The 17,121-nt window shown below is 40.8% G+C and overlaps 1 protein-coding gene across 10 annotated transcripts in view; it reads left to right on the top strand.

The window, feature by feature from the left end:
* The window catches only part of PLCB4 (phospholipase C beta 4), a 483,912-nt gene extending 469,383 nt beyond the window's left edge, over positions 1-14,529 (top strand). For all 10 annotated transcript variants that reach the window (XM_070381997.1, XM_070381991.1, XM_070381995.1 and 7 more), the window contains 4 exons: positions 7,079-7,136; positions 7,572-7,658; positions 10,804-10,840; positions 13,018-14,529. In XM_070381997.1, coding sequence (XP_070238098.1) covers positions 7,079-7,136; positions 7,572-7,658; positions 10,804-10,840; positions 13,018-13,106 — 271 coding nt within the window. In that variant the 3' untranslated portion in view covers positions 13,107-14,529. The remainder of the gene's footprint in view (positions 1-7,078; positions 7,137-7,571; positions 7,659-10,803; positions 10,841-13,017) is intronic.
* The last annotated feature ends 2,592 nt before the right edge of the window (positions 14,530-17,121 follow it).

The following is a 17,121-nucleotide window of genomic DNA, read 5'->3' as shown; positions in this document are numbered from 1 at the left end:
TTCTCTTCTTTCCTCAGCTATTTGTAAAGACTCCTCAGACAACCACTTTGCCTTCTTGCATTTCTTATTTTGGGGGATGGTGTTTTGTCATTTTCTTCTGTACAGTGTTACGAACTTCTGTCCATAGTTCTTCAAGCACTCTGTCTACCAGATCTAATCCCTTGAATCTATTCATCACCTCCACTGTACAATCATAAGGGATTTGATTTAGACACACCTGAATACTCAGTTGGTAAAGAATCCACCTGCAATGCAGGAGACCTTGGTTCGGTTCCTAGAAGGCTGTAGTTCAAAGCATTGCAAGAGTCGGACGTGACTGAGCAACTAAGCAAGCAACCATATAGTAAAGTGAACTCTGCTTAATGCACTGTGGTGACCTGAATGGGAATGAAGTCCAAAATGCAGGAAATATATATATATGTATGTATGTATCACTGACTGACTGACTCATTTTGGCTTCCCTGATAGCTCAGTTGGTAAAGAATCCACCGCCAATGCATGAGACCCTGGTTCAATTCCTGGGTCAGGAACATCCACTGGAGAAGGGATAGGCTACCCGCTCCAGTATTCTTGGGCTTCCCTTGTGGCTCAGCTGGTCGAGAATCTGCCTGCAATGGGGGAGACCTGGGTTCAATCCCTGGGTTGGGAAGATCCCCTGGAGAAGGGAAAGGCTACGCACTCCAGTATTCTGGCCTAGAGAATTCCATGGACTATATAGTCCATGGGGTCGCAAAGAGTTGGACACGACTGAGTGGCTTTGACTTTCACTTTCATACCTAAACGGCCTAGTGGTTTTCCCTCCTTTCTTCAATTTAAGCCTGTGTTTTGCAACAAGGAGCTCATAATCTGGGCCACAGTCAGCTCCAGGTCTTGTTTTTGCTGACTGTATAGAGTTTCTCCATGTTTGGCTGCAAAGAATAGAATCAATCTGATTTTGGTGTTGATCATTTGGTGATGTCCATATGTAGAGTCATTGCCTGCATTGTTGAAAAGGGCTATTTGCTATGACCAGTGTGTTCTCTTGACCAAACTCTGTTAGCCTTTGCCCTGCTTCATTTTATACTCCAGGGCCAAACTTGCCTGTTACTCCTGGTATCTCTTGAGTTCCTACTTTTGCATTTCAGTCCCCTATGATGAAAAGGACATCTGTGTGTGTGTGTGTGTGTTAGTTCCAGAAAGTCTTGTAGGTCTTCCTGGAATTGGTCAACTTCAGCTTCTTCAGCATTAGTGGTTGGGGCATAGACTTGGATTACCATGACATTGAATGATTTGCCTTGAAAATGAACCGAGTTTATTCTGTCATTTTTGAGATTGCACACAAGTACTGCATTTCAGACTCTTGACTGTGAGGGCTACTCCATTTCTCCTAAGGGATTCTTGTCCACAGTAGTAGATGTAATGGCCATCTGAATTAAATTCACCCATTCCTGTCATTTTAGTTCACTGATTCCTAACATGTTCAGTCTTGCCATATGCTGCTTGACCATGTCCAATTTACCTCCATTCATGGACCTAACATTCTAGGTTCCTATGAAATATTGTTCCTTATAGCATCAGGCTTTACTTTCACCACCAGACACATCCACAACTGAATGTCATTTCCAATGAAGTACCATCCTCTGGACGTTATTCTCAGAAAAGGAACTTTGTTTAATGGCCTTGTATACATGGAAAGGACATCATCCACTTTAGCTCATAAACATAAAATATTCATGCCATGATAAAATCCTCGTTAAACTGTTTTAGACTGTTAAAACTTGAATGTAGAATTCAACCTGAAAATATACTAATTTTTAAATAGCTCTTTATCCTATTTTTTTCAAATATGTTGCAAAGTGGATTTCAGTCCAGTTGAGGACAAATTGTCTTAAATTATGAGTTATTAATAACCAGACAATGTTTAATTTCATTTTCTTATTTCAACTCTACATACTTCTTTATTATAACTCTGTATCCAGTGGTTCAGTTCAGTTCAGTCACTCAGTTGTGTCCGGCTCTTTGTGACCCCATGAATCGCAGCACACCAGGCCTCCCTGTCCATCACCAACTCCCGGAGTTCACTCAGACTCATGTCCATCGAGTTGGTGATGACTGGTTTGATCTCCTTGCTGTCCAAGGAATCTTCTCCAGCACACAGTTCGAAGGCATCAATTCTTTGGTGTTCTGCCTTCTTTACGGTCCAGCTCTCACAACCGTAACTGACTCCTGGGAAGACCATAGCCTTGACTAAACAGACCTTTGTCAGCAGAGTATTGTCTCTGCTTTTCAACACACCATCTAGGCTTGTCATAGCTTTCCTGCCAAGAAGCAATCTACTATCTTCCGATTTCATGGCTGCAGTCAACATCCTTAGTGATTTTAGAGCCAAGAAGAGGAAATCTGTCAGTTTCCACTTTTCCCCCTTCTATTTGCTGTGAAGTAATGGGGTGGATGCCATGATCTTAGTTTTTTTAATATATAGCTTTAAGCCAGCTCTTTCACTCTCCTCCTTCACCATCATCAGGAGGCTCTTTAGTTCCTCTTTGTTTTGCCATTAGAGTGGTATCGTCTGCATATCTGAGGCTGTTGATGTTTCTTCCGCCTATCTTGATTGATGGGAACACCAAAATTCAGAAAGTGGTTACCTCTGGAGAGAGAGAAAGAGAGGAAATGGAGTCAAGAAAAATACAAAGGGGGCTTTGTTTATATTTGCAACACTTTTATTTCCTTTAAAAATATGAGACAAGATTGGTAAAACATATTAATATTGACTAGTCTGAGTGATGGATACACAGATGTTTTGTGTCTTTTTCTCTGTACATTGTATATTTCAAAATTCCTCAAAAAATTAGGAAAAGGAAGTATTAGTCCAGTTCAGTCGCTCAGTTGTGTCCGACTCTTTGCAACCCCATGAATCGCAGCACGGCACGCCAGGCCTCCCTGTCCATCACCAACTCCCAGAGTTCACTCAGACTCACGTCCATCGAGTCAGTGATGCCATTCAGCCATCTCATCCTCTGTCGTCCCCTTCTCCTCCTGCCCCCAATCCCTTCCAGCATCAGAGTCTTTTCCAATGAGTCAACTCTTCGCATGAGGTGGCCAGAGTACTGGAGTTTCAGCTTTAGCATCATTCCTTCCAAAGAAATCCCAGGGCTGGAATTGAGCTGTAGGAGTTGCACTCCTACAGCTCAATTCTATAAAAATAAATGACCCAATCAAAAAATTGCCCAAAGAACTAAATAGACATTTCTCCAAAGAAGACACACAGATGGATAACAAACACATGAAAAGATGCTCAACATCACTCATTATCAGAGAAATGCAAATCAAAAACACTATGAGGTACCATTTCACGCCAGTCAGAATGGCTGTGATCCAAAAGTCTACAAGCAATAAATGCTGGAGAGGGTGTGGAGAAAAGGGAACCCTCTTACACTGTTGGTGGGAATGCAAACTAGTATAGCCACTATGGAGAACAGTGTGGATATTCCTTAAAAAACTGGAAATAGAACTGCCTTATGATCCAGCAATCCCACTGCTGGGCATACACACTGAGGAAACCAGAATTGAAAGAGACACATGTACCCCAATGTTCATCGCAGCACTGTTTATAATAGCCAGGACATGGAAGCAACCTAGATGTCCATCAGCAGATGAATGGATAAGAAAGCTGTGGTACATATACAAAATGGAGTATTACTCAGCCATTAAAAAGAATACATTTGAATCAGTTCTAATGAGGTGGGTGAAACTGGAGCCTATTATACAGAGTGAAGTAAGCCAAAAAGAAAAACACCAATACAGTATACTAATGCATATATATGGAATTTAGAAAGATGGTAACAATAACCCTGTATACGAGACAGCAAAAGAGACACTGATGTATAGAACAGTCTTTTGGACTCTGTGGGAGATTTGGAAAGGGTGGGATGATTTGGGAGAATGGCATTGAAACATGTATAATATCATATATGAAACAAGTTGCCAGTCCAGGTTCGATGCACGATACTGGATGCTTGGGGCTGGTGCACTGGGACGACCCAGAGGGATGGTATGGGGAGGGAGGAGGAAGGAGGGTTCAGGATGGGGAACACATGTATACCTGGGGTGGATTCATTTTGATATATGGCAGCCAATACGATGTTGTAAAGTTAAAAAATAAAATAAATTTAAAAAAAATAAAAAAGAAATCCCAGGGCTGATCTCCTTCAGAATGGACCGGTTGGATCCCCTTGCAGTCCAAGGGACTCTCAAGAGTCTTCTCCAACACCACAGTTCAAAGCATCAATTCTTCGGCGCTCAGACTTCTTCACAGTCCAACTCTCACCATCCATACATGACCACAGGAAAAACCATAGCCTTGATTAGATGGACCTAGCAAGGCAAAGTAATGTCTCTGCTTTTGAATGTGCTATCTAGGTTGGTTATAACTTTTCTTCCAAGGAGTAAGCCTCTTCTAATTTCATGGCTTCAGTTACCATCTGCAGTGATTTCGGAGCCCAAAATATAAAGTCTGATACTGTTTCCACTATTTCCCCATCTATTTCCCATGAAGTGAGGGGACCAGATGCAATGATCTTCATTTTCTGAATGTTGAGCTTTAAGCCAACTTTTTCCACTCTCCACTTTCACTTTCATAAAGAGGCTTTTTATTTCCTCTTCACTTTCTGCCATAAGGGTGGTATCATCTGCATATCTGAGGTTATTGATATTTCTCCTGGCAATCTTGATTCCAGCTTGTGCTTCTTCCAGCCCAGCATCTCTCATGATGTACTCTGCATGTAAGTTAAATAAGCAGGGTGACAATATACAGCCTTGACATACTCCTTTTCCTATTTGGAACCAGTCTGTTGTTCCATGTCCAGTTCTAACTGTTGCTTCCTGACCTATACAGATTTCTCAAGAGGCAGATCAGGTGGCCTGGTATTCCCATCTCTTTCAGAATTTTCCACAGTTTCTTGTGATCCACACAAAGGCTTTGGCATAGTCAATAAAGCAGGAATAGATGTTTGTCTGGAACTCTCTTGCTTTTTCCATGATCCAGCGGATGTTGGCAATTTGATCTCTGGTTCCTCTGACTTTTCAAAACCGACTTGAACATCAGGAAGTTCACGGTTCACATATTGCTGAAGCCTGGCTTGGAGAATTTTGAGCATTACTTTACTAGCGTGTGAGATGAGTGCAATTGTGCGGTAGTTTGAGCATTCTTTGGCATTGCCTTTCTTTGGGATTGGAATGAAAACTGACTTTTTCCAGTCCTGTGGCCACTGCTGAGTTTTCCAAATGTGCTGGCATATTGAGTGCAGCACTTTCACAGCATCATGTTTCAGGATCTGAAATAGCTCAACTGGAATTCCATCACGTCCACTAGCTTTGTTCGTAGTGATGCTTTCTAAGGCCCACTTGACTTCACATTCCTGGATGTCTGGCTCTAGGTCAGTGATCACACCATCGTGATTATCTGGGTCGTGAAGATCTTTTTTGTACAGTTCTTCTGTGTATTCTTGCCACCTCTTCTTAATATCTTCTGCTTCTGTTAGGTTCATACCATTTCTGTCCTTTATCGAGCCCATCTTTGCATGAAATGTTCCCTTGGTATCTCTAATTTTCTTGAAGACATCTCTAGTCTTTCCCATTCTGTTGTTTTCCTCTATTTCTTTGCATTGATCGCTGAGGAAGGCTTTCTTTTTTTTTTTTTTTTTTTTTTTTATTCTTCCAATTTTATTTTATTTTTAAACTTTACATAATTGTATTAGTTTTGCCAAATATCTTCTTATCTCTTCTTGCTATTCTTTGGAACTCTGCATTCAGAGGCTTATATCTTTCCTTTTCTCCTTTGCTTTTTGCTTCTCTTCTTTTCACAGCTATTTGTAAAGCCTCCCCAGACAGCCATTTTGCTTTTTTGCATTTCTTTTCCATGGGGATGGTCTTAATCCCTGTCTCTTGTACAATGTCACGAACTTCATTCCATAGTTCATCAGGCACTCTATCTATCAGATCTAGGCCCTTAATTCTATTTCTCACTTCCACTGTATAATCATAAGGGATTTGATTTAGGTCATACCTGAATGGTCTAGTGGTTTTCCCTACTTTCTTCAATTTAAGACTGAATTTGGCAATAAGGATTTCATGATCTGAGCCACAGTCAGCTCCTGGCCTTCTTTTTGTTGACTATATAGAGCTTCTCCATCTTTGGCTGCAAAGAATATAATCAGTCTGATTTCATTGTTGACCATCCGGTGATGACCATGTATAGAGTCTTCTCTTGTGTTGTTGGAAGAGGGTGTTTGTTATGACCAGTGCATTTTCTTGGCGAAACTCTATTAGTCTTTGCCCTGCTTCATTCCGTATTCCAAGGCCAAATTTGCCTGTTACTCCAGGTGTTTCTTGACTTCCTACTTTTGCATTCCAGTCCCCTATAATGAAAAGGACATCTTTTTGGGATGTTAGTTCTAAAAGGTCTTCTAGGTCTTCATAGAACCGCTCAATTTCAGCTTCTTCAGCGTTACTGGTTGGGGCATAGACTTGGATTACTGTGATATTGAATGGTTCGGCTTGGAAACAAACAGAAATTGCATCCAAGTACTGCATTTCGGACTCTTTTGTTGCCCATGATGGCCACTCCATTTCTTCTGAGGGATTCCTGCCCGCAGTAGTAGATATAATGGTCATCTGAGTTAAATTCACCCATTCCAGTCCATTTTAGTTCTCTGATTCCCAGAATGTCGATGTTCACTCTTGCCATCTCTTCTTTGACCACTTCCAATTTGCCTTGATTCATGGACCTGACATTCCAGGTTCCTATGCAATATTGCTCTTTACAGCATCGGACCTTGCTTCTGTCACCAGTCACATCCACAGCTGGGTATTGTTTTTGCTTTGGCTCCATCCCTTCATTCTTTCTGGATTTATTTCTCCACTGATCTACAGTAGCATACTGGGGACCTACTGACCTGGGGAGTTCCTCTTTCAGTATCCTATCATTTTGCCTTTTCATAATCTCATCCAAATAATTAAATGAAATATGACTTTTTCTTACTTAATATCAATTAATTCCATCCAGCGACATACCAACTGTTGTTTGTACCTTTGCTTTTAGGAGAGTCAGGGAGTTAAACAGCAGCAACACTAAAAAGTTTCTGGAAGAAAGAAAGCGAGTAAGTATCATAATTTTCTTAGCACTTTTCCTTTGAAACAACTAAATAGTAGCTCATGCTTAGATTTCAGACTTCTAGCTAATTTGCTTAATTTGATTTTTCTGTATGCTAAATATTCTAGCTTCTCTCCTCTCCTCCCTGAAAGCTAATCTCTCACTAAAATCTTTAAGGTAATTATTCGGTACCATTTTATACAGAAAATGAAGCCAAATTTTAATCATGCACACTCTTTTCTTTTCTAAGATTTTGGCAGCAACTATCTTACCAGTAAAAATTATGGGGTTTAAATTCTCCCAGTTTTCAGGCTATTTTCTTTCTTCTTTTTTTTTTATTATTTTTATATCCTTCTCTTAAACTGCAAACTACCAACCCTCATCGATAAGTTTTAAGGTTACGACCCAAAATTGATCAGAAGTGTTTTGTTTTGCTTTGCAGCTCGCCATGAAGCAGTCCAAAGAAATGGATCAGTTGAAAAAAGTCCAGCTTGAGCACCTCGAATTCCTAGAGAAACAGAATGAGCAGGTATTTCACTTAAAAAGCGTAAAAAGATGTAGGCAGCCAACCAGCTTCAGGAGGCAAATGCCATGGTCCACAGTCACCCTTCTGCTAAAGCCAGTAGCCTGCGAAGTGGCATAGAAAGGGCGCTAGAAAAACTTGGTGCCATTACTGTACTTTCCCCTTTTCTTCCAACAAGAACAGAAAGTACTTTTTTTGAAGTGGGAGAGGAGTGTGGCTGTGGAGAAAAAAAGAATCAAAATTTGATTAGTTGATGGGGATTTTAAAAAGGACATTCCTGAGAGGAGGAGAAAACAGATTATAAGTTACTTCTCCATTTTTATGTGAAGTTATATCACTTGTACCCTAGAGACAAGTGATATTGTATTTAATGAGAAACCACCTATTTTCAATCTCAGTCTAAAAATGAAATTATAAAACCTTCTCAACTTACAAGCCAAACCTAAATGCATAGACTACCATAATTCTACATACCACTGAATGTGAGCAGATACCATACTCTTAGTGTTAAACACTAAATTAAAATATACACAAATACAAAGAGGTCTCCAAAATCCAACTATTCAGTAGCTGTCAGGCATATACCAACATCAAGATGAATGTGTATTTGCCTCAAGCGGAGTTCAGATAGTTGGGCTACAGCCCACTGGCCATCCAGTCTCATTTCAATTGGGTGGAAATACCTCTAGCTTCTATGGCACAATGACCCTCAGTAGCAGTTAAAATTTCAGTCTATCTCAGTCCAAATACACCTCTTCAGGTGTAGTTGCTTTGGAAGTTATTATTTCTAGATAATTTACTCCAGTCTAGAAGCTGTAAAGAGGTTCTGCTGAAACCTGTACTTCTACTGCATTATTCTTTCCTGTTCTCTTTCACATATAAAGTAATCCTATTTAAGGTATTTTTTTTTTAAGAGTAAATGGCTTCCACTGAAGAAAACTTAAGTGGAAATTAGACTAAAAAGTACCTTTGAGAAAGTAAAACAAAACGATAAAATCAGGGTTTTTTTTGTTTTTTTTTTTTTTTGTATTGCAATGGAGTAACAAATAAATCCAACTTCTGGTTTCGTATCCTTTACTTTTTGGTTGATAGAAGTTTTATTCATCAGCATTCTTCTAAGTTATGTTTCCCATTTCTTTTCCAGCTAAATGCTTCTAGTCATGAATAGTCCCCAGATCTCCAAGGCGGACAATAAGTGTGTATTGTCCCACAGGACCCATTCATTTGACCAGTCCCTAGATACAGCCCCTTCTAGTACAAGTTACCTAACTTTTTTTGCTCTCAAAGCCATTTCTCAGAAAGTGTTTCTGGAGGGTGAGGGAAATGGATAAGGGAATAGCCGCTATTTCCAAAACATTAGAATCCACTTCAGTGACTCGGTACTGGGTGGGGATAAGGATGCCTTAAAGAAGGCGCAATGAAGGTAAGATGCAGCTCTGTGTCAGTTAACTAAATTAAGAAACTACTTAGGAATCACTGTGTTGCTTAGCAACAAGTTTGACTAAAGGATAGGAATGTGCTAAAAATTGCTCATCATTACAATCGTGGTATATATCAGAGCTAGAGAATAGCTAGTGTTTTTAGTTTCAGAGCTAAAGTACACAATTTAAAAATCACTTTGGCCTTTTATCCTAATACATGTGTAACTCAAATCACACCAGAGTTTTTGCACTGAAATATTGGATTAATGACAACAGTATTGACTGGATCTTATTGGGAGGATAGTGACTTCTTGTTTCTGAAATTCATATAATGCCTTTCAAGGGGTCACAGGTCATGCCTACCACCCACACCTGATACTTTGAGTCATAGAAGCTTAGGAAAGAATGTAAGAAGGCTTGAGATTTGGTGAAGAGGTAATGAAATTCCATGAAAAGAAATTCAAGGTACACTGATGCTTCCAGCAAGTGTGGAATTTGGACTTGAATTTCTGTGTTAAGCCTTGCTTTACAAATATGGCCCATTACGTAACAAATTCAATCCCAGATATTTTCTAGTGTACTTTTGGAGGGGGGAATTTACAGATTGAACACCTCTCAATTCAGTTACCAAGTGTGGTTCAACACTGTCTTGGCGCAGTGCAAAAGATGCTGCACCTCTATTTCTTCTCTCACATTAGGCGAGGTCTGGAACCATTTGGAGAGCTCCCCCTATAACCTATTTGGTGGCTGAGTGGTTAAGAATCTGCCTGCGATGTAGGAGACCCAGGTTTGATCCCTGGGTCAGGAAAATCCCCTGGAGAAGGGCATGGCAACCCACTCCAATATTTTTGCCTGGGGAATCCCATGACAAAGGAGCCTGGTGGGCTACAGTCCATGGGGTCACAGAGTCAGACACGACTGAAGCAACTCAATTCAAAATTTCATTGACAGGAAACAGTGTCCTGTCTCCAGACAATCCCAAACTTGTATAACAATCTCCCAAACTACTATTAAACCCCAAGAATTTTTTTGTTGTTCACTTCTAAGCCAAAAATAAATTAATTTTAACATTCTGTAATAATATCTCCCTTGAAAATTTCTTACTGCTTTCCTATAACCATTATCCTGTAAATTTTCCTGGTTGCCCCAAAGCAAAGCCTGGAATCATCTACTTCATTAGTTAGACAGTGTTGAGGGCACTGGCAGAAACAACTCAAGTTTCAATCTATCTGGGTCCTGATTGTGGATCCTAACCTCCTATGTCCTTTCTAATGGCTTTGCCTGCTTGGTTGGCAAGTATTCATTTAAAACTCCAAAGGATGGGGATTTTTTCCCCTGATATTTCCCATAGGCCTCCCAGCCATACGTGAGCTCATCTGTCTTGACATGCACCATTTCAAACATGAAATGCTCCATTACTGTCATACTCAAGTTTTAAAAGTTGGTTTTGTCATCAGTCCTGTCGTTTAATGAGGAGAGGTGAGGGTCTCACCCCACGGGAGAGCTGCAGTCTGGGCTGAGAGGCATTGGTCGCTTTTGTTCTTTTGTTTTTGTTGAGATCAACCTGGGGTAAGTTTGTCGCTGATGGTTCTATACATGTTTTATCCTTAGCCTTTTGCTTTTCTGTATATGGTTTTGCATTCATTTTTCAAATTCACTTCAGTATTCATTTATTTTCTTTGTTTTGTATGTATGACTCAATTTTGACATTACTATTTTTGTACAAACAGCTTTTGAAATCCTGTCACGCAGTGTCCCAAACGCAAGGTAGGACTGAAAATTCTGATAAGCAAGATATTGCCTTCCTGCTCAACTGCGCTCGTATTCTCGCTGCTTTGACGATTCACATCTGCTCTTGACTAGCTAAGATTGCAAGGGTTTGATTGAAAAGTTTGACTATTTGATGCTTGGATTTCTGATGTATAATTCAAACTGAAATGCCCAGCGTCTTGAGAGAATTATTTCTGATGGCATTTTAGCATCCTTTGCAGTTGCAGACCTAGGAATCTCATGCTGATGAAGACATATCCAGTCACTGGAGAAAGTGATATATGGTGGTCCTTTGGACCAATCACAGCTGAAACTGGGTCACAGAGTCAGATCTTTCACAAACATTAATATGACTGCCATTAATTTTTAAAGCACCCAGTAAAAGTTGGTTGGTGGTTTTTAGTAACAGAGTTATGGTCTGCATGCAAACACATTATACAGCATCATTGTACAATGATTCTTGTCATGCTTTCTGTTAGAACCAGTCTGCCAGGGAACCTAATCACCCCTTTTAAATACGGTGACCATATAATTTATCATTCAAACAGAATAGTTTTGAAAGTGAAAGGGGACATTGTTCATAATAGCCAGGACCATAGGCATGAATTGGAACCGTCCTGAGAAGTGAGCATGAATGGTCACTCTGCTCATATGAGAACCTGGCTCTTGGAATCCTCCTGTACTGTTAATATGATCCTTCTCTCTAAAACATGTTCGATATTGTCCTTAATGCTAGAGGGAAAGAAGCAGAGGGAATCCTTTATTACTATTTACTGAATATAAAATATTTAACTTCCAGTGCTGATAATATTTCACTGTCATCTCTTATAAATACTGTTTGTGTCATAGTTTCATGTTCGTGTATTTTTTCCATTTCCTCATTTTTCTATTAGAGCATTAGTATGTTTCAGGCATTAAAAAAACAATCTGGGGAGTGGGAGCCATCCATCCCAAATGTAAGCAGAAAGTTACTAACTTTGGTGTTTTTATATCCATACTCACCAAAATGGAATTTAAAGCCACAGTCTAAAAATAACAATAAGAAGGAGATCACTCTGTGGTCTGTGGGTTAAACTAATTTCGTAGCAGAACTTCATTTGATACATTTTGATGCTCATAGTATGATCTGCAGAGTTGACTAAATCCTCCCACTGACCTTCCATTTAGTTGGAATAACTAAGTCGACTCAAATAGTAACATCGGAGCTCATCAGGGTCCTCCTCCAAGTTATATCTTTATATATCCATATTTCCATTTTAAAATGTCCTTTATTTCAAAGTGATGTGTCACTGAAAGAGGACAGGAATGCTTTATTTTTTCTCCAAAAGATACATGCGTTGGGTTCGGAAAAAAAGCACATGGTTGGAAAGTAAAGCTTAAAATGAACCAGTTGATTTTTCCCTATATTGCCAGGCAGTGATTTGTCACCAGAACCTGTCCCCATCAGACACCTTTCCACCTCTCAAATGAGCTGGTTGTCTTCTTGACAGCCTTAATTCATGAGGTTCAATTCACTGTAGCTTACTTCCTGGGGTGGACTGTAAAAGCTGAATTGCTCCAGAGAAGTGAGAGCCTGTAAAGAGATTTTTCTGGACAGTAGCCTTCCAGGAACCCTACATATGCATGTAACGGTCTGCTCGGAGCATACTCCAACCAAACCAATGTGATAGGCTTCCACCCAACCTTTCCCATCCGTGAGATTCTTAGACAGTCACTTTTAATTAAATTTCAGGCTATATGGGGAATAAATTGTACATAAGCAATGCTTGTTCTAAAAGTGATCAAATTATCTACACATAGTCAAGGCATGTCAGTCTGTGGAAACGAAATCAAACAGAAATGATGTAATCTACAAGTGACAGGTGTGGCTTCTTTTCCAGTTGTTTTCCTGGTATTGTGTGGACCATTCCTTCTCAGACTTAACATGCATAAAAATTCCCTGGGGATCTTACTAAAATGCAGACTCTGGGTCAGTAGGGCGGGGGTGGAGTCCAAGATTCTGCATTTCTCACAAGATCCCAGGCAATGCTGATGCTGCTGGTCTGTGGACCACACTTTTATGTAGCCAGGACATAGTGACAAGCATCAAATTCAAGGGAAAAGAGAGGTGGGGTTTTGCTGCATGTCTTCAGGAGAGGATTTCAACATGTAAGGTCTTGTTTCTGATGTGACAGGCGAAGGAGATGCAGCAGATGGTGAAATTGGAAGCCGAGATGGACCGCAGACCAGCAACAGTTGTGTGAAACTCCAGGACACAAACTGAAACCACAGAACCACCGCATCAAAGAGCACTCCCCAGCTTCCGAACACAGATTCCACGGAGGAAAGCTGATGTCTTCTGCGTTTCCTTTTCATGTAGACAAAGGGTCACCTGAAACCACAGAGACTCACTTCTCATAAACATTCTGAACACTAAATTTCCTTGGCCAACCAAAAGTAGTTACAAATCCCCCCAAATTGCGACTCCAGTAAGTCAGAGTTTACCTGTTGATCATACCACTTCAACATGTTTGCTAGAAAATATCATCACAAGTAAATGAGCTTGGTGTTAAAAACTCTGCTTTGTGATGCGTTAAGACATGTTTGAGCAGCAGCAAAAGTAGTGCATTAGCCGTGTAATAGCAAGCACATGCACTGGGGTTGGGGGGAGGGAAACTGTCTACAGATTTATTAGCAGCAGTGGTGATCTGCTAGACAAATAACTGGGGGGAATTTTTCTACATCTGAGTTACCTCATCAGTAAGTGCCACGTCTCCACCATGCCACACGAAGCTAATTTCCTGTAACAGTCACGGAAATGGTTAGAACAACAGAAAAATAGAACTGTGTCCTTGTGCCAAAACCTGCTGTGCTCACAAGGAGAACTCTCAGGCACGTTTAAGAAGCTGACATCTGACATTGCTTCCTAGGAATTGCTTCTGCTGACCCTAGATTACTACAGCTCACTCTTACACCGTGAAGATTGTGAAGTGGTTATTGGCAACCGTTTGTAAATGTGACCATGTAAAAAGTATTTATGCTCCTAATTCACACTGTCAGAGAGCAAAATCATGTTACGTATTGCCACATGACAAGATTAGTGACCAGGAATAACTATGTTTGCATGACACACAAGCACCAATTATGACTAATCCGTACACAGTTAACCTAATGCAAATACATACTGGTTAAGTAACTGTATGGCACAGAATATAATTTGACTCTCAAGACTTTTAGCATAATGAAAAAGTCTATATATATGTGTATATGAACTATGTGGGCATTCTTGATACTTCAAGTTCTAGTTTCAAAAAAAATACATAACTAATTTAATTTTACACAAAAAATATTTATGCAGATTTTCAGAATTTCATATCAGGAAATAACTTTTTATGTCTGTTAAATATCAAAACAATTTGCTACAGTGTTAATCTGCATGGTCGTTAAGCCTGCTGTAGTTGCGTTGCAGAGAGTGCATGGAAAAGTCCCTCCTGGGATGGAGCTGTGCCCCAATGCCCAGAGGAGCGCATGGAAACTGCACTTGAGAACTAATCAGATCACTGATTTAGGGCACCAACCACCAACCAGATTGTTGTATATGCTTGTACAGATTGATTCTGTGTGTTCCTCTGAGTAAAACAGAGAATTATGTTACCATCAATATTGAAATTAAACTTCCAACTTCTCTAATAAAAAATGAAAACACATCCAACATCTGTCAGAGTGTTTGCTCCTCAGGATGCCTTCCCGTGTACTTTTTCTGTTTCCTAAATAATCTCTTCGTTGTTCTTAGAGGGGGGTTTATGCTTGCCCCCAGCACATTTTTCTCCTGACATAAAAAGACTGTTTGACTGGTTGCCTCCCAATGTAAAGTACTTGTTTTTCCTTTTTCTCACATTTATCATTTGAACTGGCTTCTTTTGAAATTCTCTGGTTACAGATTTCCTTATTTGTAAGACAGTAGAGTTTGAGTACATATTTTTCCATACTAACATCTCATGAAAAATTATGACTATTATTATGGTACAACTGGATGGCCAGTTTTGAAAGATTTCAAATGGCTCTCTCTCAGCACTTAGCTGAGCTCACTGTCCTGTAGCAATTGACTGAATCCATCACTCACTCCTCTCTGCTCTGCTCCTGAAAGATTACTCCTACTGTTCCTGTTTTTCTGATCATTTCTTCTCTGGCTTTTCATCCTCGTACACTGCCATAAATATTTGTCTTCCAGCTTAAATCCAGAGCCAGTTTTCTCTCTAACCGGTTTACTTTCACTATCTGAGATATCTTACTCCCAGAAGAGGACTTCCCAGGTGGTGCTAGTGATAAAGAATGGCAGCCCACTCCAGTGTTCTTGCCTGGAGAATCCCAGGGACGGCGGAGTCTGGTGGGCTGCCGTCTGTGGGGTTGCACAGAGTCGGACATGACTGAAGCGACTTAGCAACTCCCAGAAGAGGACTTCCCAGGTGGTGCTCGTGGTAGAGAACCCGACTGCCCATGCAGGAGATGTACCTAAGAGGTGCGGGTTCAATCCCTGAATTGGGAGGAATCCTTGGAGAAGGGGACAGCAACCCACTCCAGTATTCTTGCCTGGAGAATCCCACGGACAGAGGAGCCTGGTGGGTTATAGTCCATAGGGTTGCCAAGAGTCAGACACAACTGAAATGACTTAGCAGGCACACATGCGCTCCCAGAAGAATCCACTGTAGTAGGATTAAACATGTACACACAGTTCAAGTACAACAAAAAGATGGGTTTATTTTCAATTGGAAGTTCATGTTGCACTCAGATCCTACGTTCTCATCTATTATAAAGGACAAAAAATCTTGGCAAATACAGTTACTCAGTCTCTTCAAACTTAAAAAGACAAACACTTATTTCAGAGGTATATTCAATTACTCACTCTCCCAGTTAGTCAGTCTCCCAGCTAGAGTTCCCTCCCCATTAAGGAAGTCTCCCTGCTTCTCTTCCAAGATGGCTTCTGGGTGCAAATGCAAGCTCATGCGTCCTCTCGGCAGTGGGGAGGAGCATCTGGTTACCCCTACTGTGTGGTCCTAACTGCCCTGGACCGCAGTCCTGCAAGGTAGATCCTTTCATTCTAGTATCTCAAGGTCTCTGCTCAAAAGAGTTTTCACCCTGGACTCAGTTTTTCTCCAGTTTTCTTCTGGGATACACAGAAAGTCTGGATTTGGGAGCCAGGTGGGGAGGACAGAAGTGCTAGCTCAGATCATCCATGCAGATCCCTCCTCTGGCCATCGGTTAGCTGCTAGTGCCATGCTGTTCCATGGCAGGTTGCTTAAGGAGGATTGCCATTTTCTACATCTATGCCCCAAGAAGCAAGTTTATAGTGAAGATACTACATCCTGCTTCTCAGTCCCTCATGACTGTTGATTCCAATCTGGGGATCAAGACACTTGCCTCAATTCTTACCTTGCTCCCTCCTGTCAGCCCCAAAAGGATATTCAACTGCACATACATGACTGATTGGAATGCCCAAATAGCCTGCCAGGCTTCTCTGTCCATGGGATTTTCCAGGCAAGAACATTAGAGTAGGTTGCCATTGCTTTCTCCAGGGAATCCTCCCAGCCCAGGTATTGAACCCAGGTCTCACTCACTGTAGGCAGACTCTACCATCTGAGCCACCAGGGAAGCCGTATATTGGACTGTACTTCTTCCCTAAGTAGACTGTTCTTCCCCTTTGGGGAAGGGATAAAAGGCTTTACGGAAAATAAACCAGTTTGACAAGATAGAGAAACCCATCAGTAGGTTCAGTATTCATCAAATCCAGTTCAGTTCAGTTCAGTTCACTCAGTCGTGTCTGACTCTTTGTGACCCCAAGGACTGCAGCACACCAGGCCTTCCTGTCCATCACCAACTCCCAGAGTTCACTCAAACTCATGTCCATTGAGTCAGTGATGTCATTCAACCATCTCACCCTCTGTCATCCCCTTCTCCTCCCACCTTCAATCTTTCCCAACATCAGGGTCTTTTCCAATGAGTCAGTTCTTCATATCAGGTGGCCAAACTATTGGAGTTTCAGCTTCAGCATCAGTCCTTCCAATGAATACTCAGGACTGATTTCCTTTAAGATGGACTGGTTGGATCTCCTTTCAGTCCAAGGGACTCTCAAGAGTCTTTTCCAACACCACAGTTCAAAAGCATCAACTCATCCAGATTTAAAATTTAGAATTTATATCTTCTTGGGGAATAGAATTTCTTTTACTATGAAGGGGTCATCTTTATTAATTCTGTGACTCTCTTTTGGTGACTGTTTAATAAAGCCTACTCTATCATTTAAA

The sequence above is a fragment of the Bos mutus genome, chromosome 13, assembly GCF_027580195.1.
Source record: "Bos mutus isolate GX-2022 chromosome 13, NWIPB_WYAK_1.1, whole genome shotgun sequence".
Taxonomy (NCBI): Eukaryota; Metazoa; Chordata; class Mammalia; order Artiodactyla; family Bovidae; genus Bos; species Bos mutus.
Note: the sequence above shows the minus strand (reverse complement) of the source record. Positions and strands in the feature narration are given on the sequence as shown.